Genomic DNA, 27,147 nt, shown 5'->3' with positions numbered 1-27,147 from the left:
ACCCTATCTTTACCCCTAAACCTAACTCTATCCATAACTTGTCTCTAAAATCAGAGGGAAATGATAAGTGAATAAGACTGGTGTAAAAGCACCTAACCCTTGTTGTAAGCCTAAACTTGACATTAACTGTAAACCTTTCCCTCAAATCTGACTGGTTGATTGGAATTTAGTTGGAGGCAGGATGTTGGATGTCGAAGCAGGAACTGGTTTTACTTGGTGAAATCATGTCCGCCCGTCTGTATCTGTCTCATACCACCAACATATTGAGATATAGTAAACCCTCTTGTGGCGTGGATATGTCCTATCAATACAGAGTGAGAACGCACAAACCTGAAAGACATTATGTTTGCATGCTTCCCACAGGAGAAGGAGGACAAGGCAACGCTGCAAGCAGAGGTGCAAAGTCTCAGGCAGAACAACCAGCGGTTGCAGGAAGAGTCCCAGAGTACCGTGGCGCGGCTCATTAAGGTCACTGAACTGCTCTGCAACGTCAACAAACCCTGCTAGCATTGAAGGCCAAACCATGGCAGCAAGCAAGATCGACAGACTGATCTAAAGGCCAATGCAAAACTAGCAAACAATGCCCTAAAAACTTCTCTTAAGTGACAAGAACATTGACAAGCCTTACTCGAAAAGTGCACGAAAACAAACTGGTCGGCTAAAGTAGATTCAAAATATACTTAACAAGTCATCCAAATCTCTGTTTCATCCTAAACAGTTTTCAGGGCTAGATTCACATATAGTCTCATCACTGTGACAGCTTGTTAACAATGATAGCCTTCGGTGCAAGAACCAGACTCGTAGGAAACACTTTTGGAAGCTTGCCCTTAACATCGGCTAGTGTTGTTTACAAGCAGTTCAAAACCATCTGACTGATCTAAAAGTAATTATTTGCAACCATCAGACCTGACTTTAGAAGACATTTAGTGACAGTAACTGTTGAAACTCATATTATACTTTTAAGTATTTCTTCCCTACATAGTGCACCGGATGGTCACAAAAAACTATCGTGTTCAGATACCTAGCAATACATTCCCCTTACCTGTGTTGAAACGGCTTCAGGAGTTCCAGACCATGTACTTCAGTGTATATAGAGTTTCTTACTAGAAGAAAATGATTAAAATATCAGTGTGACTGTAACCCTCTATTAACCATCACAGTGTCAGGAATAGGTAGAACCCGATCTGACCTTTTCTCTGTTGGCAATGGGGTAAAAGGCTGGCTTCTCACTTATCTCTAAAGTGAATATGCCAACACCAAGAGCGTTACTAACTGACGGTGAAAATCTGAAAATACGTGCATTTTGGTAAACAGAATTTTTGTTTAGGACTACCCTTGTGAAAAATAAGTGCGCTAAATTGTATTGAATGTGCACTTGAAATGTACTTCAATACTTAAAAAGTATATTTTTAACCTGTAGCCTACTTGCAGATAATATTGCTAAAATAAAAGGCCACTTAAGTGTAATTAAAGAGAGTACACTCATGATTGTTTCTTAACACACTTAACTGCACTTTTTAGCCATAGATTGAATCATCTTTTGTCATGTTTCAAAGAAGTACACTTATTGTGATCATTTTAACTGTATGTTATTAAATAAGTTTAAAGTTAATATATTTTAAATATACTTAATTACATAACATACAAGTTTCAATAGAAATGATTTTAAAGTATATTTTAGTTTACCATATATGCTTATTAATATATATAACAGTACACTTTAACCATATTTCAAAGACAATAGAAATTACTTAGAAAGATGTGCTTAAGCGGGTCGAAAATGCACTCTAAAGTTCATCTAACTGCATTTAATATAAATTCAAACTAAAATACATTTTCATGTAATTGCAAATAACAATTACATTAATTTCACACTCAAGTATATTATTTTAAAGTATATTATTTCTGTAATAAGAACTCTTTATTTTAAAAATATGCTTTTAAAAGTGTACTTTTTCACAAGGGACAAGTCAACATTGTGTTCTGTGGTCATCCACAGCATGTTGAGCTGAAGTTGAAGCTGGAATATTCCTTGTTTTAGCACAAATAATTTGAGTTAACTCATTCCTGCTTTGAATAGCCAGTTGAATTTAGAATTTAGACTCACTGGACACTTTTTTTTAATTGATCAAGGATATTTACTGACGCATACCAGAGAGAGGGAAGAAAAGGCTAATTTCATGCCTTTTCACGGTTGTTTAGCTGTGATTTCAGCAATGGGACAAAGTGTCTGACATCTGAGATGCGTCTGTGTGTGTGTGTGTGTGCACATGTGTCTTATATAAGTCTTATGTCTGATCCCACTGAATCTGAATGAGCCTTGCAGACACCTGCTTGAAAGACATTGATTTGAGAAGCAATTCTTAGTGTTAAGTTAAGTTACTTCCAATTTGATTCAAGTGTTTGCAGCTCACAACGAATTAAGAGAAGAGCCAGACCAGTTCTACTTTGTTCTCACACAAATTGCCTAGAGTGCTTTACACTGAATTGTGAGACAGCACATAAAACTGCTATTTTGTCTCTCTTCTTTTCCATATAATATCTCTCTTTACCTCACCTAAAGGTGCACTGATAATAACATGAAAATGTGACAAGAGGAAGAGCATATTGACTGGACACTCGTAAAACAAGCCGGACTGAAGTTAAATTAATCACACGGCACCACCACAAACCTACATGCAAAGGGAAACGAAGCAAAATGTTAAATATCCATACGTCATACATGTCTTCTCCCCTTCAAATGTTGAGGTTTTTTTTATTTTAGAGTCACTGTGATAACCTGGTACCAGCAGATTCTGATGTATTACAATGAAATTATAAATCTATATCTTTATTCATCTCTGTGAAGAAATGTAGAGCCAAAATAAGTGTTACTTCCCTCTGATGTGTGTCTATATCCAGATGGAGCTGGAGTTTACTGATTAGTTGTTACCATTAGTGGAGAAATTGTTGAGTTTGATGAATGCAGCGCGATAATTGTTACAGACAGGAATAACACTGATGCAGCTTTTATGCAATCAGTAATGCATTTTGTGGGGTTTACTTAGCAAAAGAGCAATGTAAAAGAACTATTTCCTGTTCATCTGTGTGCGACATAGTCTTTTAGATAGGAGGCTGAGAAAGCGCCGCGAGTGCAACAAGCAATTTCTAAGCCACCTTCTGTATCTGTGTATGTATTTATAAAAATGTAATAACTTATTAATCTTGAAAATGTGGATGTTATTGCTAGATATGTATATTTGAACTGGAAGGGAAGAGATGCAAATTTGTGATCCAATGAATGTTTAATTTTATTTAATTTTAAATTGTAAGAATATTAAGGCATGACATGATAGCAGGTCATATTTTGATTTACCTGAATAATAACAACAACCGTAGAGAGACTTTCCGTAGTGGTAAACTACTCTCTGAAATTACACTGGAAAACAAACTCAAAGGGACAGTGCGAGTTACAACCGTGGCTGCTTAAAAAATTGTGTGACATTCCATCTTTTCATGTTTTTAATAATTTTATCATTATTTTTTTACTGTCAACGCTGTATTATACCTTTTGTTCGATACTGAAATGTTAACTCTTAACTGCTGTGGTGGCCCAGTTGCATTGTTATTAATGATACGATCAGGACACTTTAACAGCAAAACCTTCCTGAAAAACAAATCAGAACTAAAGCATTTAGACTAAATTACTCACAGACACATTTGTGACTTGAAATTCTTAAAGGGACTGGTTTGGAAATGTCAAACTAATTCCTATCTTTTTTTATGGCATGGTATTTTATGGAGCCATAAATGCTTTTCATCATATAGTAATGCTTACTGTTTGATTTATGTGTTAATGATGCAATTCTGTTGTTTACAAAATGTTGGTCCTTTTGATTTCAATGCGACTTTTAAAGTACAGCCTGCTTTCACTGGAACAAAGCCACAGTCACTCCAGGGAATGAAGCCATGCAAGTCATGCAGATAAACTAGCATAGTCCACTGGAAATTTGTGGCTGGATTGTTGTAGTGCCAAATTTTGTATCGTTCCACTACCAACAACTGTGGTATTTACAGACTGTACAATTAAAAGCCTCTTACAAACTCTCCGAACCACTCCTAAGAATGTACATTTTCCACTGTTAGCCGAACATTCCTTGATGTGTTGCTTTTTTTCATGTCATTTTGCTATCCATGTCATGCCCATGGACAGATTTACAGATTAGGCTTAGGTCTTTGTAGTTACTATACACTGATGTCAATGACTGTTCTAAATTGCCAAACCTGCCAACAAATACCATTATATCTACTAATCCCATAAATAATCAGATCCTGGAACAGAATCACTAGTTAGCAGGCACTTTTACAAGTAAGTATTGTCACATTAAAAATGTAGGTGTATGGCAAACCACAAACCCACACACTATGCACACTGGTCTGTGAAATCTGTAAAGAATAATGACTGGACCAACAGGAATACGCCGTCTAGTCAAAACATACTAAGAAATTGTATGGTGATCACTGGAGCTATACTTGTTTCTTTTCATTAATAGGGATCAAGTATTGTTTATGTGAATCTGAGGGATCCTGGCAATAAAAACTGAACTTGTTTCTGTACAAGCTGGTGTCAGAAATGTATCAAATATTTGTCTTAAGGATTGTCATTGAACTCATAAAACATTTGCTATATTTTTGTCTCACATCAACAAAATCTTTTTACACACTGAAGGATGTCCAAAAAGATTTACTGTAGTAAATTAGAGCATGCCACTCTCTAAACCTTTTATGGTCTATTTAAATGTACACAATTTAAATAAGTCAATACCCTCAACCATTATTCCAAAACTTTTTTTTTTTTTGGTCTTACCCTGATTTTCTAGCCTATTATTAGTGTTTATATTTTAGAATGGATGGGATGTTTTTCGCGGGAAATTGCATGCTTCACTCACCCAGTAAATAGAGAAAAGTTACTCCAGCTACTTTGGCTGTGTCCAAATTCAAAGACTGTATGCTTCGAAAGACTCAGGACCCTATTTTAACGATCTGAAACGCAAGTGTCAAAGCGCAAAGCGCAAGTAACTTTGTGGGCGGATCCCGGCGCTGTTGCTATTTTCCCGGCGGGATAAACGACTCTTGCGCCTGGCGCAAATCTAAAAGGGGTTGGTCTGAAGTAGCTTCATTATTCATAGGTGTGGTTTGGGCGCAACGTGAAATAAACCAATCAGAGCGTTCTCTCACATTCCCTTTAAGAGCAGGCGCGCTTGTTCCATGGCGGATCGCTATTATAACGGCAGGTTTGCCAGGCGCACGCCAGGAGCAGTTCACAGCCAAAGAGACCGATGTTCTCGTCAGGGCCATACAACACAGAGAAGTGACATTGGGGATGATGGGAGAAACCCACCCAAATTAGCTTCAGTTAAACAGGCATATAATTTGGGTAAATGTGTAGCCTAATCTAGATTTTTTTTTAAAATCTAGATAGATCTTTTTCACATCTTCACGGACACAACAATGATTTCCCTCATGTGTTAATATTTTTCCTTGTAATAATGTATGATTTGCAAAAATGAAAACTGCTGCGTCTGTTTATAATTATTAGAGAATCAAAGTGGATGCGCGTTAACACACTACATTATGGCCAAGCACGCGCCCTTAAAATACCATATCACTAACGCGCAACACGCCACTGTCTTTAGACTGTTTTTTTCCTGGTCAGTGGCGCAATTGCTTTCTAAATCTGGAAAATAGCACCAGGGCAGTTTTGCGCCGGAACACACTCCTCTTTGCGCTGAACCGCCCCCGCGAGCGCAAGTTCATTCCCTAATTTACCGACGTGCGTCTGTGGAGGGAAAAGTCTGCTGTGCGCGGGTGCAAAATAGGAATGATACATGTGTCGGTGTTCAAAGTCAATTGCGCTGGGTGCAAGATAGGGCCCTCAGACTTCAAAGGACACACGTTTGAAGGCTGCGAAAGTCGGGCTGAGCATTGTTAAATGGGACGGTCTAGCCTATAGAGGCAGGCTAGGAAGCCTCCAGGGCCTCTGTGGCCTTGACCCGAAAGCTATAGGCTACTATTTCTCCAATTTCTTGGGAGGAGCTGCGGGGTTTTGAACCGGAGCGGACTCTGGAGCGGGTTCATGGGCAGGAGCAAACTCTGGACTGCGCTCAGGGACTGGTGTGGATTTGTGTTTGGCCATGCAGACACACATAAGTGTTAGTGTAAGCAAAGTGTAAGTGGCCCATGAGTTAATAATGATCTTTGCAACGGAAGTGAATCAATCAAAACTAACTTTAGCTGGACAATAACATTATTCTAGAGCTGCTGTAAAACTAAAACGATCTCTTTTACTTTAATTTCCTTTCACTGTAAAGCTGATTTGAAACAATCTATTATTGTTAAAAGGACGCGCTATATAAATGAAGGTGACTTGATTATGGACATTGCGATACTCTGGGTTGGGCTCTGGGATTTCCCTCTCGAGAGCAGACTCGAAACTTCACTCACTGGAACAGACTCGGGAACTTCTCTTACTGGAAGCATTGTGACCACTGTAATCCTTGGATCGGGAAATTGGACGAGAGCAGATCGCAATTATCAAAAGACACACCGTTATCGGTTTCAAGGTAGTCACATACTAGTCACGTTAATGTACTGTTTACTAACATGTCCTGAACTTAATGTGGGATTGATTTGCATCTAATTTCAATCGTTCGAGATTCTAATGTCACAATTAGTTGGGGGCCTTAAGCACATTTTCACGCAAATTAATCTAAAAGCGCCAAATTTGGCACAGATGTAGCTCAGGTCATGCTGAAATGATTTAGCTAGGGCGCCGGAGCCAGCGACCCTCGGAGCTAAGATGGCGGCCAAATCCAATATGGCCACTGCCCGAAAAGGATTCCGGCTATAACTTTTGAACCACATGAGTTACAAATACAAACTTGATATCTTTTTCAGCTTAATTGATCATGGGAAACATATAGGAATGTTAATATTTATGACCCGGTGCATCTGGACCCCTTATTCCTACGATTCCAATATGGCCGCTGTCCAAAAAAGCAGTTTTGACTCTAGTATGGGGCCTTACACCCCATTGTTCGAGCAAATTCATCTACAAGCACCAAATTTGGCACAGATGTAGCTGAGGACATACTGAAATTATTTAGCCAGGGCGCCCGAGCCAATGGTCCCTGAGACCAAGATGGCGGCCAAATCCAATATGGCCGCCGCCTGAAAGGGATTCAGCTATAGCTTTTGAGCCAGATGAGATACAAATACAAACGTGATGTCTGTTTTACCTTTTTTGACTATTGGAAACCCATAGGAATACTTACATTTATGATTGGGTATATCAAAACCCCCAAATTCCCTAAATTAAATATGGCCGCTGTCCAAAAATGGGTTTTGGCTACACATTTTAAACCAAATACGCTACAAATGAGGATGTGGTGTCTATTTTATATTTATTGACCACAGGAAGTCCATTGGCATATTTATATGTATGCTTGTGTAAGTCTTGAACCTTTATTCTTTTCAAGACTGTGGTTGAAAATCCTTTTTTTTACCACAACTTTGAAAGTTATTCTCAATGTTGATTAATTTCCTTATAAAAGTGAAATGCTTTCAGTGTACCAGGTGAATGCATTTAAAAATGTAATCATATAAGAAAGAATAAGACACAATTATTATTGAAAGGCAATATTTATATTATGTCAAATTGTTAAAAGAATAATATAGTCAATTTGTCCAAAACTCTTAAAGGTTTGCTTAGAATAACAAAAAAACAGCAATAACATAAAAAACAACAACAGTGAATTCTCATGGTCTCTCACATGAATGATCATTATCCCTCACAATCACTAGATCTCTTATCGTCTCCACCATCATTGTTTGTACAAGCACCCTTACATGCACATTTAGAAGTGCAACGAACTCTGGCTTTACAGCACTTGCAGTGCCCTCTACATGCTGTCAGCCACAGTGGAGGAGAATGGTGTAGGCTTTACTGGAGTCTCCGAGATTAGTCCAGTAAGTCCAGTAAGGTTCCCAAGTCTTGCTCGTAGAGTCCCTATGCCCATGCATTGAACCATCCCCATGCATTGAACTCTGGGATATCTTGCTGGACAGCGGTTGCCTGATTACAGTAGAAGCTGGCCTGCAGCAGTGCTCTTTTGATGTGCTGAATCCGTGCAGCTTGGGTGGGAGGCAGGTTCTCAAGATACTTGGTATCATTCAAGAAAAGGTGATGTCTAGCTTCATCTACGCGGCTGGAACAGCTCTTCCTTTACATGATGACGACCAGTCTTTGGACATGGACGTCATTGTTGATCTGTTCAGGGTCCAAGGTGAGGGTAACCAGGGATTCCCATGGAAATCCTTTTTTATCAGCGAATCATGACTTCATAGCACTCGACACCCAAGATATTATGGAAAGAGAAGTGGCTGATTCGCTCACTACTGCTCACGAAGTTGGTACAGCCCTACATGCTGCCTATGTAGAGCAACGACTTGACAAGGTCACCAAGCCTGTATCAGATATGATCGCTCGGACAAATATACTGACATTTGCCAATCGACCTGACACAAAAGCCAAGCACAAAACAAAAAATGGGTTTCACAAGCAAAACATGACGCTCATCACACAGCGGTTCCTTTCCCTTCAGTCCAGGCCTGATTGCAGAATTCTTTAGCTTAGAAAATCAAAGGGAGCCACCCAGCATTTCCAACCAGGGGCGTTTACGTAGTGATACAAAGTCAGACATTCTCGAATGCATGAAGGTGAAAAAAAACCATGTAGCAGCAGCTAGAGATGCAACTGTAGTTGTGCTTGATTGTGCTGTAATGGTCCAAATGGTCCGGCCAACTACTGAAAAAACATTCCTTGACTACGTTAACTCCAATATTGCTGGGTTTGTGAGATCACACATGAGCTATGAATCTGTCGTGCGATTGGATATTGTGTTTGATACATATCCAGAGGAGAACCTCAAAACACAAACTGACCAACGCAGAGGAATCGGATCAAGAACTCAAATTCCAAAATTGTAACTGGAACAGTGACTTCCTGAAAAATGAGGACAACAAGGATGAAATATTTGGATATATCAGTGAAGAGATAACCAAGCATGGCATGTCAGGTAAACTCTTCCTTTCCACCAAGAAAGATGCTGTACTCTCCAACAGACCAGGGTATGACATGTCTGCCCTTCAGCCTTGTAATCATCCAGAAGCAGATACAAGAATAATCCTGCATATTGCACATGCTGGGGCCAATGACCATAAAAAGGCATTTGTCCGGACTGTCGACAGCGATGTTGTCATCCTTGCCATCCGCTTCTTCAACACACTCGGCCTCACAGAGCTCTGAATTGGCTTTACAGGTGGAAAAAACTATAGGGACATTCCTGCTAATGAAATCAGCAAGGATCTTGGTCCCCAGAAGTCACTGGCCTTACCACTCTTCCACGCTTTAACAGGCTGTGACACAACCTCAGCCTTCCTGGGCCATGGGAAAAAGAGTGCATGGGAAGCTTGGGAGGCAACACCAGATCTCACAGAATCCCTGGTTACCCTCACCTTGGACCCTGAACAGATCAACAATGATGTCTATGTCCAAAGACTGGAGCATATGGTCGTCGTCATGAACAGCAAGAGCTGTGGTTCCAGCCGCGTAGATGAAGCTAGACATCACCTTTTCTCGAATGGTACTGCTGCAGGCCAGCTTCTACTAGAATCAGGCAACCGCTGTCCAGCAAGATATCCCAGAGTTCAATGCATGGGGATGGTTCAATGCATGGGCATGGGGACTCTACGAGCAAGACTTGGGAATGGGAACCTTACTGAATTTACTGGACTAATCTTACTGGACTAATCTCGGAGACACCAGTAAAGCCTGCACCATTCTCCTCCACTGTGGCTGCAAGACAGCATGTAGAGGGCACTTCAAGTGCTGTAAAGCCAGAGTTCGTTGCACTTCTATATGTGCATGTGAGGGTGCTTGTACAAACAATGATGGTGGAGACGATAAGAGATCTAGTGATTGTGAGGGATAATGATCATTCATGTGAGAGACCATGAGAATTCACTGTTGTTGTTTTTTATGTTATTGCTGTTTTTTGTTATGCTAAGCAAACCTTTAAGAGTTTTGGACAAATTGACTATATTATTCTTTTAACAATTTGACATAATATAAATATTGCCTTTCAATAATAATTGTGTCTTATTCTTTCTTATATGATTACATTTTTAAATGCATTCACCTGGTACACTGAAAGCATTTCACTTTTATAAGGAAATTAATCAACATTGAGAATAACTTTCAAAGTTGTGGTAAAAAAAAAAGGATTTTCAACCACAGTCTTGAAAAGAATAAAGGTTCAAGACTTACACAAGCATACATATGCCAATGGACTTCCTGTGGTCAATAAATATAAAATAGACACCACATCCTCATTTGTAGCGTATTTGGTTTAAAATGTGTAGCCAAAACCCTGTTTTGGACAGCGGCCATATTTAATTTAGGGAATTTGGGGGTTCTGATATACCCAATCATACATGTAAGTATTCCTATGGGTTTCCAATGGTCAAAAAAGGTAAAATAGACATCAAGTTTGTATTTGTATCTCATCTGGCTTAAAAGTTATAGCCGGAACCCTTTTCGGGCAGCGGCCATATTGGATTTGGCCGCCATCTTGGCCCCGAGGGTCGCTGGCTCCGGCGCCCTAGCTAAATCATTTAATTATGGCCTGAGCTACATCTGTGCCAAATTTGGCGCTTTTAGATGAATTTGTGTGAAATTACCTATTTATGTTCTTAAAGGTGCCATGTGTAAAAATTGAGGTAAAAATATCCAAAAAGTGAGCTACACACATCAAAAGAATGAGAAGAAATAAGGGCGATGATGTCATTAAAAAAAATTCTAGTTATAGTGCTGCAGAGATATCAACCTTAATTAGCATTAGCATTACTAGCCAGGTGTCGTAATACCAGTTTCGGCCATGGGAGGCGGTATGCGGGCAACATAATCACCAGCCAACCTGCAATACACGAATAACTCGCGCGGCTTGTGGGCGTACTTGAACCTGATGTCAATCGTGTGGAAAGTACAGCCCACTACTTCATTTCAATTCAGGGAAGAGAGCGGAAGGATGGCTGAAGCCCTTGGCAAGAGACCCCTACCACCACCACCCGCTGCAGGGAAAAAAACGCGCTCTGAAGCTCAAATCAGATAAGAAAAGGACCGCTCGTCATGGTCCGGGCTCGACGGCGAGCGAACTGCAGCGCATAGCCCTGTTTTACAACATTCAGCACCCATTCTGACACACCCGGGATTGCTTTCGCACGCATAGCTAGGGGCAGAATGGTCTCCGTGTTCTGACCGCCGCACTGCGCGGGTTCGAGAAATCCCTCGTTGTCTGAATATTGCTGCTCGCTGACGACAGCAGCGGCTGTTTCACATTCAATGACTCGGTCGCTAAGGACGGAGAACAATTTGTGGCGCGAACAGGTCATTTGTAGCCTACTGTATCTTTCAACAGTGTTCGTGTTTTTTTTTACTATAGTAGAGATGATCGGTTCACGTGCGCTGTCTGATGTTGACCAATGATGTTGACAGAATGCTGTCTGGCAAATTAATTTAATTCAAACAATGTGTATATACAACTCAAAATGTAATATGAACAAAACGAATATGAACATATTCACTGGTAAAGGTGAAGGGGAGTAGCTTGAAGATGTCATGTTTCAAAATCACTTGACATCACCCAACGTTCCTCTGGAGGCAAAACGTCCTCTATTAGGCTTCGGCTATGGCTCTAGGGTTGTTGTGAAGGTAGGGGCGGAGCATAGAGACTATGCCGTTTCTCATCTGTTACTCTAGAGTAGACCAATTCACTTTATGGAGGTATACTGCCCCCATCTGGTATGGAATGTGGAGTATGACTTGATTTTTTTGCCAGACAATACACATGGCACCTTTAAGGCCCCCAACTAAATGCAGTTTCTCCAACGCTACCTCACAACCAATTCGTACGAATTTGTACGAGTGATTAAAAGGTGGCTTATTCGTACGAATTTGTACGAGTGATTAAAAGGTGGCTTATTCGTACGAATTTGTACGACCTCACTCGTACGAATTTGTATGATTTGTCTAAACCCACGTGATTGGTAGGTTTAGGGGCGGGGTCAGGGGTAGGTCATTCGTATGAATTCATACGATTTTGGCAACTCGTAAAATATGTGCGATTTAGCAAAAAACTTACACATTCGTACGAGTGAGGTCGTATGAATTGGTACGAATTAGCCACCTCGTAAAATTTGTACGAATTGCCGTGAGATCGGGTTGGTTTCTCTCTCTCACACACACACACACACACATATGTTGTCATATTTTTTTTAAGGGCTGTCAAAAGATCGCGATTAATCGCATCCAAAATAAAAGTTTGTGTTTACATAATATATGTGTGTGTACTGTGTATAATTATTTATATATATAAAAACACACACAATCATATATTTAAGAAAAATTGGTTATATTTATATATAAAACATTTATATATAAAATAAATTATAGAAATGTATATACAGTATATAAAAGCAAATATTTCTTAAATATATACATGAATGTGTGTGTATTTATACATAATAATTATACACAGTACACACACATATATTATGCAAACACAAACTTTTATTTTGGATGCGATTAATCGCGATTAATTTTTTGACAGCCCTAATTTTTTTAGAATGTCACAATTTTGTTATAATGAGCCCAGCCTGAACCCTGCACACTCTCCATCATCCATGAGTTTCCTGTGCTTCCTCTCATGGCCATGGATTCATCCCCAGATGTGGGAGCTTCCTGTATCTCCTGAACTTCCTGTTTTTGAGGAACATCATAAGCTCATATTTGCTAAGTTTAAAGTAAGGTTAGCATCACATTCCACCAAAAAGGAGCTGAGAGAGTGAAAGTTTTGGAAAGCGACTTTGTGCATGTTGTGAAGAAAAAAAAAAACAGATGCTGCTATAGTTCCCTGACCTTAAATTGCATGAGGAAACACTATTGTGATGTAGAACACAAACAGGCTGCAAACAGGCCAACTTTAAAGACCTTTTCTAAACAGTATTCAGAGACATTCACTCTTTTATTTTTGTAATGTAGCCTACTTTTGGACTGTTGATGACAACAATACTCTGGATTTTGTCTTTATTTGTCTTGAGTGTACTGATATCTTCCAGAACTTGGAAGAGAACCCAATGCTTACGTTGTGGCTTATCAGGTTTGAGGACCAGTGCTCTGTAAATGATTTGTGTTTGTTGTTTCTCTATCCTTGTGGGAACTAAAGTTCTATAACTAAATATCTAAGCAAAAATATTCCAAAGGCCCATAGAAGGACATCGAAACATGACTCAACCATTTTAAGAGTAAATATGTTGGTCTTTTTCACTGCACAATGGAAAGTATTTTGGCATTAAGCATGTTTCACAATAGTCTCTCTCTTAAATGTAGCTGCAAATCTAAGCTGCATGATCAAATAGTAAAATATTATCATATGATAGCCTATTGCATATATCTTATCGTACATTCTGCTGGAGAGGGATTGAAGAATCCTGAGAACAAACACACAGTAAATGTCGCCACCTGGTGCTGAACATCAATATAAAGTTACTCAACAGTGTATTTAAAGTTGTTATTAGTTGCAAGGATATATACAGTATGCTAGTGAAAAATTGGATTCAGTTTGCTTAATGATGTTACATCGTTGTGCCAAATTTTATAATGCAAAAAATAAATGCAACTATCTGCAAATGAACAAGGTTTCCTAAAGGTAGGCCTACTAGGAATAGTTGTAATGTATTTGAACAATTGCCTCACACAGATATAGCGATAGAGTGCCAATCAATGTTTGTTCTACACCTACATATTTTCTTTTTTGTTTGATTTCTATACAGATTTATTGGTGGATTAATGTATAGTGGGGTGAAAGTGGTGTAGATGGGCAATATAATGCCAGAATAAAGGCTATAATAATTAGTTCCAATCCTTGATTCTGATTGGTCTATAACTGTTTTATTTACGATAAAACATAGATGACCGCTTCACAGGTATGACCGCTGACCTTCAGGTCAGTCATATTCCTAATAAATAAATAAAAATCCGTTTGAATGTCCGCGATATCTTGTCCTTTTAACGGTTAAAGTTACAGTTTACTTGTAAAGGTACAATGGTGTTTCATGTATTCAGAGTTGTTTACAGTGTTAAAGAGATGGATAGCCTACTCATGCTAATAATGGCCAAAGTTTGAAAAGTTATTTTGAACGAATAACAGAGAATTTCTGTGCTGAAAATCATACTTCCGGGTTGCAACACGTTTCGGCTGGTTTTTTTCTATCGTAGATCTAATGACGTAGACCAGAGTGGAACTCCTTATATGAGCATTGCTCTCGGAAAAGCGCGTTCACGCACAAGTCGACCAGAGGAGAGAAAGACCGCACTCATCGACGCGCTACTACCGGAAATCATCAGCAGCAGCGCTAAATAGGAATGGTTGATGTCAAGAATGTCTCCAAAAAAGTGTGTTTTGGGATGTGAGGGAAAGTTTACCTTGTTCAGCTTCCCAAAGAACCCAGTGTTACTGCTGGCTCAAGCTGCTCCCGCTTGACTCTATAGCTCCGCCCACGCCCAGAATCAAGGACCTCGGCTTTTTCCGGATAGAATCGGAAAGGTGTATTTTTATTTTATAAATATGATGAAACTAAAGACTTTTTGGAGATATGAAGGACGCACTATTACTCTATAGGTACTCAAGATTAACATGAGATTGACTGAAACTAAGTATTTTACCTCCCCTTTAAGGGAATTTCCCGTGCCCTGACATGCTAGTCATTTGTCAGTTGCATCTTGCTTCCCCGGGTTCACAACAAGTTTCAGTCCTTTCAATATAAGAATCTTCTCTATGCTACTGACAGACTCACTCATAAAGAGAGTCTTTGCCGCTATCTAACGGCGAAATAATGTAACGTATGTTCACGGTCAGGGACTATTTTTTCCAGCGGAAGGAAGGCTTTTAGTGATTGTAGCCTACTTCATGAAAGTTGCATTGGTACGCTTGCGTTGTGCCTATCTGCCTTCAGGATACAGTACAGCCTTTATTGTTTAAATAGGCTACAAACAAAAGAATAACGATAAAAGAATAAGATTAAGTCTAATTCACGGCAGAAGTGTGAAAGGTTCATTGAGTGAGAACAATAACATGAGTTGAGCAGTTCTTATCGCCAGACATTAGACAACAGACTGCAAATGGGTGTTTTTAAAGGGCAATAAATTATTTAATTAGAATCTCGTAATTCTTCTCTAAATTTTTTTTTACTTTTTTACTGATTTTTTTTACTGAGCTTATACATCTTAAGAATTTTATATTAATTCTTAATATTTGTACTTTTTATTTGTACTTGTTTTTTAATGTTTGAGCTTATCTCCATATTAAAAACATTCTGAGTAATTCTAAATACATGTGCCTATTCAGAAGGACTTGTGAGCAGTAACCTTTTTATTTTGGATATGTCATTTATGCCCCACTAGCCCAAATTCAATTCAATTAAATTCACGTTTAGTTTTTAAGTTAACGTGAGTCCACGTTACAATTTAGAGTGATCTGTTATCAGAGATAGGCTGTCTAAGTTATGCATTTCAGAAATATGTAGGCTACATACAAAATCACAGTGTGTTCAAAAAATATTAATTTAAACAATGTAGGTAGAAAGAATGAACTCACAGCCTACTTGTTGATAAAATGATTATGACAATGGGGTGTGTGTGTGTGTGGGGGGGGGGGGGGGGTAATGCTTATAGATCTGAGCAATGGACTCACGAGTCTTTCGCCTCATCGTGTTTTTTTATTGGTCGTCCACGGCGTTACACGACTGTATTGTGGCAAGAGCCGCCCTCAAGCGGAGAGAGAGAGAGAGAGAGAGAGAGAGAGAGAGAGAGAGAGAGAGAGAGGACGAGGGTACCATTTACAACGACTTCCAAATCCAATTCCATTTCCAAATCCAATGGCATGTGAGCGCATTTGTGCGCTTTGAAGCAGATGATACCTGAGCGTATAGAAAAGGTCTGCGCGTGAGGTTATAGCGCTGCGATGCTTCTCAATAGTTTGAAACAGTGTGTTAACTGCGATGAAGAAAAACAAGGCAACTGAAAAGTTTAGTTTAGTAATAAGGTAGTTCTCAGTCCCGGATAACGACAGGAGGAATCTGCGGCTGCTGCGATCATGTTCTGACTCCGCGGTGAGGAACAGACGGAGCGGAATGAAGGCTTTGACATGGAGCGTCAGACGGCGGCCGTTCCAGCGCTTCTGCTGCTGTGCGTTCGGCTTTCTCCTGGTCGTGTGGGTCGCACAGGTCCTGCAACTGACAGGTTAGGACAATCACAGACAAAAAATGCATTAGTTTAACACGATCATCCCATGGTTATGCTTTTGTTCGTAAAATGCATTTTCATTTTTTTTTCTCTCATTTGTGTCTCTGCATCAATATGACAGAAGAAGAGCATGATTTATGCACACAGCAGAAATGAAATAGAGCAATTATATTGTATTAGGATAGATAAGAGCTATAAGATTTGTATTCTGTATACAGTTAAAAATAGCCTAATAATTTAGCATGAATGATTTTCATTAAGGAGCTAGCTATTATTTTAAATGTATATATTTTTGTTATATTATCTTGTTCTGCCAGTAAAAAAAAAAACTCAGACCTGTGTCACAGCACCACTGAAAGGTGGTTTCCCATGCTAAGCCCAATCACTATACAACTAACCTGTGATGAGTGGAGGAAGATAGAGACAGACCAATCTAGCCTACATATAAACTATACCTAAGTCGAATTATTTTGCTGCCTTACGGGTTCAGAAAGTTCCAAAAACAACCTGATCCTAGAGATGTACCTATCCAGGGCATTTGCTGTAAGTAATAGTTACACGTTTACTTCCTAGTGCTATAGTGTTAGTACAGCTGCTGGTGCTTAATGTTGGTGATGGTGACCCACTCTGTCCAATTAAAAAAAAAAAAGATTTCTTAGAAATATGATATGGCTTGAGTCCTTACCTCACCACAGTCATTTTAATTCTTATTTCTTAAAATGTTGTTCATTCCTTTGTGTTAAAACATTATCAAAACCAATACTTGTTTTATAGTGCATCTAATTCTCCTTTAATAAACAGAATAGTTGTAAATCCATAGAACTTATCAACACCTGTTTTCCAACTAAGCTTATCTTTCATGACAGATCAGTTGTGGCTCTGGGGACCTTGGAGGTGTCAGCTTTTTCTATTATCAATTTCTTAAATCATTAAAACATAAATTAGCTTTTTATTTTAACTTATGCAAACATATTATTTGTGGCAGATGAGTTTGTAAACACAACATTAACATTAGAATTGAAGGAACCTACAGCCAGTATTGCAAGCAATTCTACTAAAATCAAAGAAAGCTTTATTCCTGGTCAGCTTGCTTTCATGATTTAAATCACTTAAATTAAACTATTGAACTTTATGATTGTTCGGTCTTATGAACTTGATTAATCTTTTATTGACAGCTGACTGCATTATTTAGTTGATCAATGAAATTGGCTGTGGGGCGAGGTTTGAGCGTAACTAGTTTTTTTTTTTTGGGGGGGGGGGGGCATACAACAAACTTGTACAATGGCACATAATTACTTATTGTATACTATTACTTGTACATAATTCTATTGTTTTTGAAAATGGTACTGTTGATACTGATAAGCATTTATGCCTATAACTAAAATATATTTTATTGACATTTCTATTGAAACGTGTATGTCATGTAATGATGGTGCAGTTTAGCATATTTAACATAAATTATCTTTACATTTTATACTGAATAACACACTGCAGTTCAAATTAAAATCAAGTAGCCTACTTTAAATTTGCTTTATTACTTTCAACACACCCAAATAAGTATCACTTTCAGTCTACAGTAGTTTGTACAAGTTGGAAAAAAAACGTATAATTACAATAAGTGTATTTATATAATCGAATGATTTGACATTTCTTGAATGAAGCTGCAGGTTTCTACCTACTGACAAACAGACCAAACCAGGACAACAAACTGTTCCAACTTGCAGTGGTCACAATGATCTTCGTGTGTGGCATCAGTTGTTTCATTTTTATGTTTTGTGATGACAGAGGGTTCTGCAGCAGAGGCGCTGATTTTACCCATATATAGCATCACAAAATGAAAGCTGAAAAAATATGCCCTACACAAGAGAGCAGGAGAGACAGTCTGATAAGAAACAACTTAAATAATTTGGTGGAAGAAACTTTGCAGCAGTCTCTCTAAAAAACAGAATACTCAGCATAGAAGTCACTTGCATATGGATCAATGTTCATTGTTTTCTTTATCTTTAAGTTCAACTTAAGTTCTAAACATGTATTGACACCAAAAAACCTGTTTCTGTCATGGATGGTTGCAATGAATTGCACGAAGATTGAGTTTAAAAAACAAATACAGTCTTTAATAGTAAATCCATTAGGAAAATGCTGGATAATGCAAGGAAAAAAGCTTAGCAGAACAACCTATACCAGCATAAAACGAAGTGTGGCGAGCAGGATGAGGGGCGTGAGAGAACGGCGCGAGGCCCGTGGCATGATTGATAATGAATGACACACCGGTCTCGTATCTCTCACGGAGGAGCGGAAGCATAAAGGAGGAGCGACGACATTGGATATGGAGAGAGGCCAGGCCTGGATTTATGTTATGTAGCAATGTTCTATGTTATGGAAAGAAGGAGGTGGGAACCGGCGAATATTCAAAACACAATTTAATAATAAAATAAACAAATGCAAAACGAAAGTAAAAGACAGCAGCCCCTCACGGACAACTGCTGTCACATATAATAAAACATAACATAAATCCAGGCCTTGCCTCTCTCCATCTCCACTGTTGTCGCTCCTCCTTTATGCTTCCGCTCCTCTGTGAGAGATTGGAGTGTGTCACGCAGGTGTCGCTCATTATCAATCACGCCACCGGCCTCGCGCCATTATCTCACACCCCTCGGCCTCGTCCTGCTCGCCACACATAGACTATACCAAACCTATAAAAACGCAGAGTAACGTCTCGGTTACGTACGGAGACGCCATGTCGAGACCGACAAATAGAAATCTCACTAGAGAGGCCAATCTACTTCGAGTGAAACTAAACGAGCCGATGCACATTGACGTGCAATAATTTGCAACAGCTGCTCTGCTGAGGAACCGAGCCGATGAGCTGACCGACCCAGCAGCCCGCAACAGTGGTGGCGACGGGACGTGGTGTCTCCTGGTGGTGGGAGTGAACATTTTAGGTGTCGCCCAGCCCGGAGCTCTACAGATATCTGTTAGCGATGCGCCGTGTGCCAGCACCCAGGTGGATGCAACGCCTCTCGTGGAGTGAGCATGCAACCTGAGTGGGCAGGGCACGCCTTGTGCTTGGCAAGCCAAGGCGATGGCATCCACTATCCTGTGGGCCATCCTCTGCATGGAGACAGCCTTTCCTTTCTGCTGGCCTCCGTAACAGACAAAGAGCTGGTCTGAGGTCCTGAGGCTATGAGTTATGTCCACGTAAAGTCGCAGAGCGCGAACGGGACAGAGCAAAGCCAGGGCTGGGTCTGCCTCCTCCAGGGGCAGCGCTTGCAGGTTCACCACCTGTCCTGAAGGGAGTGGTAGGAACCTAGGGCATATAGCCAGGCCGGGGTCTCAGAACAACATGGTTGAAGCAGAAGCTTTAAGTCTGCTGATTGCAAAGACTCAAAGGGAGCATCCTGGAGTGCTCGAAGCACCAGGGAAAGGTCCCAATAGGGTATGGAGGCGGTTCGAGGAGGATTTAACCGTCTCGCCCCCCTAAGGAACCTGATGACACAAGGCAAATTACACTCATTGGTGGGCACGCACTGCCGATGATGGCACCAGTTGTCGGCGCGACGGGAGGATGAAGGCTGAGGCGGGAGATAGTCGGTTCGGCCCCATTCACCAGTAACAGCGGATTATCAGTGAATCTCAGTTGTCTCTGATGAAAGTTTATAAATGCATTCCGTTTAAAATTATCACTACAGAGGCGGGTTTTGGCGGCGATCCTCAGCTCTCCATCAAGGTGGCTCTTCACAAAATTAATCCACCTCTTCTTGATGTGCTCGTTTTTCGGAAATTTAAATAAGGACACCGATCTGTTTTGTAGGTAGTACGCATTTCCGTTACGAAGGCATAGCTAGCTAGCAAACTGCAGGCTGTAGTAACTAATAGTAGGCTACTACTACTGACAGTAACTCACGATTGAGCGGCAAACTGATGTGAATGTGCTCTATTGTTAGCGGTCTGACTCCACAATTCAGTACTTCACAGTTCACAGTCTTTGTAATATGTTTTAGCAATACATTTCTAACATTTATAATGTGTTTCGTTTTTTTTTTAGAATTGCCTTTACAGGGACTTTAAGATAATTGGTGGATCTTACAAACTAAACACCTGGGCCCTGAAACTGAGCGTAGTCATTCGAAGCGAAAATACTACCGGGTTTCTACTGATACAAAGCTTAATGCTTATCGGTGAAGTATCCCTTTAAGTCCAGTTCAGGATTTCACGAGCCATGTGACAGTCTCAGGTAAAATCTGACAGAATCTGAATTTTGTTATTTTGGATAATGTGTACTTTGGATAGTTTACAATAAAAAACAATACTTTTTAAAATCATAATTGTATTGTATTGTGTTCACTTACAAACAATTCCATTAAAGGCACAAAATGTAAGTTTTGCCGCTAGAGGTTGCTTATTCAAAACAAAGGTGTAGCTTGATAATGCCGTGTATGAGCGTGGAATCATGGGAGATGTTGTCTTTATCTCCACAGCCGGTGGAAAGCAACCCGACGGATCATATTCATGGATGATCTAATTTATTAGTTTAGTTCCACAGTAACTCCACAGTTGAGTGTGGTGACTGCAGCTTTCCCGCGAGTGGGCGTGGTTTCAGCGCAGTCAGCGGACACGTCCCCAGCGTTTGAGAGCTGAGACTACTGCTCATTTTTTCAAGATTTTGATAGCTTATTTTATGTACTTGGCGGCTTTTTTATCATTCAAATTGGGCTGGGTGGCTAATAACAAATTTTTCTGTGGTGTGACAAACTCAGAACACATACTTAATTTTGGCTTTACAGGGACTTTAAAGGGACAATAGCCTAAGTATCTTTTTAGGTATTTTATTATCTAAAATCAATATTTTTATTCATAAATATGTCCTCAATGGTGTACAAATACCTCTGCCAATTATCTGACTTATCCTTATAAATGAAGAATTTATTATCTTTATATACATGGGACGGGTAGGTCCACGGAGGCTTCCATGTAGTTCCGCCATCTTGCAAAACTATAATAGCAGAGAGGGACAAAAAGTACTAAGCCAACGCGTTTCCACAACGCGTTTTCGTTCAGAGCCAGCCAGTCACGTGACGTGACTGAAACCAGCAGAAACGCAGGTGCAGAGCAGTGAGAGGCGCTTGAAACTGCACCGGCAAGTTTAAAAGTCTGGATTGCATTCTTATTATGGACCATACATATGCCGCGCCACAGGAGAAGAAAACATCATCGCCAAAAAAGTCAAAAATAGAACGTAAAAGGAAACGTGACCGTAGATTACAGAAAACAAGAGTTAATGTCGCTAATGTGGCTAATTTTATATAGCTCTCCTTTTTCAAAAACAATCCATTAGCTCAAGTTGTGAATATTTTGCTACATGCATAGAACTGTATGCCTGACTCTCGCTCTCCTCCTCTTCCTCGTCGTCCACCTCCTCGCCTAGATCCCACTGATCCACTGGATCTCTGTCCTCTCCCTCTACCTCTTCCTCTCCCTATTGTTGAATCATCTGATGATGATATCTAACAATGAACATAATTAAAAATATAACAAATAAAGAAGGGTGCGATTTGCCGGGGGGGATGCGTGGGATTTCCCCCTTTCTGGTCAATGTATCCCTGCCTCTGCTTAATTATTTTTATCCCCGGTGGGGATAAATTTATCCTCCCCTCAAAGTGATCATAGTGCTACTATAGTGGCGAGACGGATCACAAAACTTATCACGGATCCGTGGTTTGATTAAAGTCAATTTTATTTTAAAATGATTACTCACTCACTCTTGAGCGTCTGGCGCGAGTGATTTCAATGTTCAGTCAATGTAAAGACACGTTTATGCGCGTCTAGAGGTCCTGCGGCGCGGTAGACGCGAGCCTCATTCGCGCGTCCAGTTTGCGCGAATGAGGCAAATTGCTATCACAGATAATGTCTTTTCTATCATTTCACTGTAGCTCAGCATCGCGATGTAAAGTTAACGTTATTGCATGATCACAGTTCATATGTGTGGGGAAAGATAATCTATTAGAGTATTGCGTTAGGCTACTTCAGTTAATAAGAAAATAGATTTTACAATTCCTGCAAATGCAGTGATGTTCTCATGATTTATTTTTATGAATAACAATGTTTCAAAACATCCCCCCCCTCTGTTTTTTTCACAAATCACACCCTGGGCATAACTACAATATTTCATGTTTTTCACAGTCAGTAATTCATACTGTAACATTCGTATGTTTGTTGTCATGTCATGCAGTGCTATTAGAAGACATCCTGTCAAAGCTTTTTGGTACATATCGCCTACCGTAGATGCAACGCGCATTTGAAAAAGCGAGGCGCTGGAGAGCAAAATTAGTTTGAATGCAAAATACAAATTCACCACTAGATGGGAGTAATTCCTACTTATTGTCCCTTTAAGTCTTGTTAGAAAAAAAAATATTATATATTGGGACCTTGTGTTAATTCTTTTAACAAATAATAGAGCAACAAGTAGCATCAAGCTACATGACACAATTTAAAAGATTAATATTACATTTACTCAGAGGTGGAAAGTCCAGGTTCAGAAAGTAAAAGTCCTCCTCAGTATTTTGTTCCAATCACCTGGATTTGCTAATTAGCACAGTTTTTCAGCCCGGAGATAGAACTAATTAGTGAAATCAGCTGACTGAGTTCATGGGTGGAATAAACATATGGCAGGACTTTTACTTTCTGACCCCTGGACTTTCCACCTCTGCATTTACTTAAAGGGGTGGTAAAATGGCCATTTCACAAGATGTAAAATAAATCTCTGATGTCCCCAGAGTGTGTGTGTGAAGTTTTTCACAAAACAGATATTTTTATATAGCTTGTTAAATTTGTCACTTTTTGAGGATTTGTAAAAACGCACCGTTTTGTGCCAGGCCCTTTAAATGCAAATGAGCTTCTGCAGAGGGCGGGGTTTCAAGAGCTTGTGTGTGTTATGCTGGGTAGCCTACACACCAAAAGATAATCTGGCCGATTTCCCCCCTTCCGACAATCCTAGCTATGTCCCGATTATCTTTATAGTTCTACAGATTATCTTATCAGATTTTCCCTTGGTGTGATGTGTGTTAAGAGTGTTCGAACTTGCTCGGAAGAACGTCGGAGGCGCCCAGATCGCGAATCAGAAATCCTGATGTGTGTGGGGGAACCCCGAAGAAAAAACTCGCACGCTCTGGAGATTATCACGTGAAACTGTTCTGCCTTTAATGTTAAAACGGAGTCAGACAAAGATGGAGAGACTCAAGAAGAAGTGACAACATGTAGAAGCAACAGGACGTCTCTGAATGATTAGTTGATGAATTTATGTTGCTGATGTGGAGTTAACTGTCTTCAATTAGGATATTCTGTCATGGTAATCTATAAATCGCTCGTATAAGTGAAGTGAAGACAAGTGGAAGATTCTACGTGAGATGATTGACAGCTGTACAGCGAATGAGAGAGCGCTGAGATCATAACTGGCGCAAATCAGGAAGAGAAGAGACAGAGTTCGCTGTTTGAGCTCTTCAGATCGCATAATTCATTGGAAAATTAATATAAATTTTATTCTGTATGACGAAATATTTTACAAACATGTGATGATAAATCATTATTTCTCCAAATATGCGCACCATTGGACTAAGAGCCCTGGCGGATGCTGTATATAATGTGAACACAAATAAATCGGAGAAGACGTGCTTTATAATTGATGATTTCTATTCAAAATAACAACGGTACAGATTAATAATTTTGCACTCCTGGCATAAATTAAGAAATTAATGTCACTGCAATCCAGTTTTATCCTAAACAGTGGTCAAATATCTAAGCTGGAGTCTAAATTAGGTTAAATTAGTGGTTTTGGCGCTGTCACAAAAAACTAGGGTCCTGGAACTGCGGTCCTAGAACTGGGGTCCTGAAACTGCCAAGTACACCTGGCTGCAGCCTGCAGATCGGGGCGGGGGTGCACCTGGGGCGGGGCTGCACGCCCATAATGCTTCTCATTGGTTACTGGCACAGTAATTACCTTGATGCCACGGTAAACAGGAAATGATTTATGATTTATACATGGTAGTATAAAACAAAACTTTTAATCCGTTAATTACTTATATCTGGTAGTAATATAGTATTATAAACATTGTTATTTTTTCAAAAACGTTTCAGTATGTACATTTCCAAGCAATAATCCAGTTATTTCTTTTGACTTGTCAGATTGCAATGTCTACAAACTTAGTTTCAAGTTATTTTTATAAATTTTAATGTTATTTCAGTTTATGCTTTACAGTTACAAGTATTAGTTTTAACATTTAAATAAAAGTCAAATATTTTCAGCAAGTCTCAAGATGTTATTAAAAATGAATAAATTATGGATTTACTTGATAATGAAAAGGGTTATGGTCCAAATGCAAATGGTAATAGAATTACAATAATAACAACAACAAAAACTTGTCTGAGATCAATGTCTACATTTTCAGATCAGATGTTGTTTTCTTGCTAAACAAAATCTTTGAAATCTAAACAAAGGGTTGTGGTTATACACTATGTTTGTCAAGATGCACACTTGCGCGGTGAAACTTGAAGAGCCTTCTGATGCTGAATGTTTTTACTCAAGCATACTTGCTCACAAATACCTTTTTTGGTTTGTCTGATAGATTAGTGTTTAAGTAAATGTTTTCATTAGCATTATTGACTGTTGCAATGACAGTTTGCAGACATAAAAGTAAACTTTGTACATGTTTGGTTGTGAAAGGTGTATAGGTGAATTAATTTCTTGTGTCTTTACAGAGGTGGAGTCTTCGTGGCCAGAAACGGACTTTCCCAGACGCAGAGTCCTGCAGTATGGATTTGAGAATCAAACAATTGACTCTCCCAGAGCAGGTGGGAATCATTTTAGTATTTGAATTTCAAAGAATTGTATATCTAAAATGTATATTTAAGATTTTATGGTATGCTATTCATTAAGTTTTTTACAAACTACTGAGAGTAAACATTTGTTTTTCCCCAAAGCCCCTGCTTGAAAGATATAGTTTACACAGTAAATTTATTTGTTCATGTGTTTATCTACTATGGTTGCATGGAGCATAAAGTATAGCACTATAGTTGTAATAACAGTAAATTATACACAATTACATGCTACTAACCTAAACGAAACCCTAATCCTAAACCTATATTAAATGCTTGTTTATTAATATTACACAGTACTTAAATGTATAATTACACTGTAACGAGGAAACTTCCAAATAGTGAAAATAAAGAAAAAGCCTCTGTTTCTTAACACACTAAAGTACACATTTAAAAAGTGCACTTTAATGTCAAATGAAACGGTTTACTATAAAGTATATTTTAAGTCATTCGTTGTAAATCATTTTCTTGTGCTTTAAAGAAGTATACTTATTTTGATGCGTTGACTGACATACTAAAGCACATGTAAAGTACTTGATTATAATTTTGTCTATAATGTGTTATTTTAAAATGACTAAATTTCAACTTACAGATGTCCGGGTACACATTTATTTTTAAAAACATGACATACAAAGAGAAATAGAAATAAAAATTGCATTAAATTATATCTTAGTTTACCATAAATGCTTTTCAGGACATTCGGTAATTCAGTACATTAAAGGATTAGTTCACTTTTAAAATGAAAATTCTGTCATCATATACTCACCCTTAAGTTGTTTCAAACCTGTATGAATTTCTTTCCTCTGCTGAACACAAAGGAACATATTTAGAAGAATGTCAGTAACCAGACAGTTTTTGGTTCCCATTGACTTCCATAGTATATTTTTTTCCTACTTCCATTTCCATTCTTCTAAATATCTTCCTTTGTGTTCAGCAGAGGAAAGAAATTCATACAGGTTTGAAACAACTTAAGGGTGAGTATATGATGACAGAATTTTCACTTTAAAAGTGAACTAATCCTTTAAGTAATTATAAACTGCCATATAAATATGTATTTAAGTCTTACTTAAGTCGGACAAAAAAAGCTATTTAACTTTGAGCTAACTGCATTTAATAAACTAAATTTAAACTAGGGCTGCTCCCGATTTTTCTAGTCGACTTGATTTAAGCCATTATTATAGCATATTATAGCATAGCCTATTCCACGCTCAAGCGCATGCTTAAAGCCTGGGGTGCTTCTCATTGCTGCTGAAGACGCTGTGAAGGGACGCTCGAGTGATCAAGTATTTCAATGTATAAAAAAGCTTTCCTTCGATTCCTCCGTCCTCCTTTTCTGTCTTTGCAGCCTGCCCTCACATCCTATAGGGCAGGGATAGGCAACTCCGGTCCTGGAGGGCCACTGTCCTGCAGAGTTTAACTTCAGCCCTGATAACAACTCACCTGCCTGTATCTATCTAGTAATCCTGAAAACATTGATTCAGGTGTGTTTAATTAGGGTTGGAGCTAAACTCTACAGGACAGTAGAGCATTTTGGAATAGACTATGCTATAATATGCTATAATAATGGCCCTCCAGGACCGAAGTTGCCTATCCGTGCTATAGGGGGTGGAGCTGAGACGCGAGGAAAGGAAACGAGGACGGAGGAATCGAAGGAAAGCTTTTTTATACATTGGAATACTTGATCACTCGAGCGTCACTTCACAGCGTCATTCAAAGTTGGGTCATTCAAGAAATTAATAATAAATAATAATAAAGCAAGATACCCTGTTGAAATATTTATGTGAGATGTGTGGCTTATTTAAACTGCAAAGGTAAAGTATAAATAAAAATAGTTGTGACAGATGTGAAGGGGGTGGAGAATTTAAATTTATGTCACGTTT

General features: G+C 39.1%; 2 protein-coding genes across 9 annotated transcripts in view; both read left to right on the top strand.

The window, feature by feature from the left end:
* sipa1 (signal-induced proliferation-associated 1) overlaps positions 1–4,614 on the top strand; it is a 53,688-nt gene extending 49,074 nt beyond the window's left edge. For 5 of the 7 annotated variants that reach the window (XM_079595874.1, XM_079595875.1, XM_079595872.1 and 2 more), the window contains one exon: positions 364–4,614. Coding sequence is in view for 1 of the 7 variants with exons in the window: in XM_079595877.1 (XP_079452003.1) it covers positions 364–507 (144 nt within the window). In the remaining 6 variants the exon portion in view is untranslated. The remainder of the gene's footprint in view (positions 1–363) is intronic. The other 2 variants (XR_013795745.1, XM_079595876.1) reach the window with 1 other exon arrangement.
* The window catches only part of LOC306989869 (sodium/potassium/calcium exchanger 3), a 164,321-nt gene that overhangs the window by 62,905 nt on the left and 74,269 nt on the right, over positions 1–27,147 (top strand). Inside the window, exons 1-2 of one of the 2 annotated variants that reach the window (XM_079595927.1) lie at positions 15,969–16,396; positions 25,151–25,243. In XM_079595927.1, coding sequence (XP_079452053.1) covers positions 16,288–16,396; positions 25,151–25,243 — 202 coding nt within the window. In that variant the 5' untranslated portion in view covers positions 15,969–16,287. Of the gene's footprint in view, positions 1–15,968; positions 16,397–25,150; positions 25,244–27,147 lie in introns of those variants that run through there. The other variant, XM_079595928.1, reaches the window with a different exon arrangement.

The sequence above is a fragment of the Phoxinus phoxinus genome (genome assembly GCF_949152265.1).
Source record: "Phoxinus phoxinus genome assembly, chromosome: 2".
NCBI lineage: Eukaryota > Metazoa > Chordata > Actinopteri > Cypriniformes > Leuciscidae > Phoxinus > Phoxinus phoxinus.
Note: the sequence above shows the minus strand (reverse complement) of the source record. Positions and strands in the feature narration are given on the sequence as shown.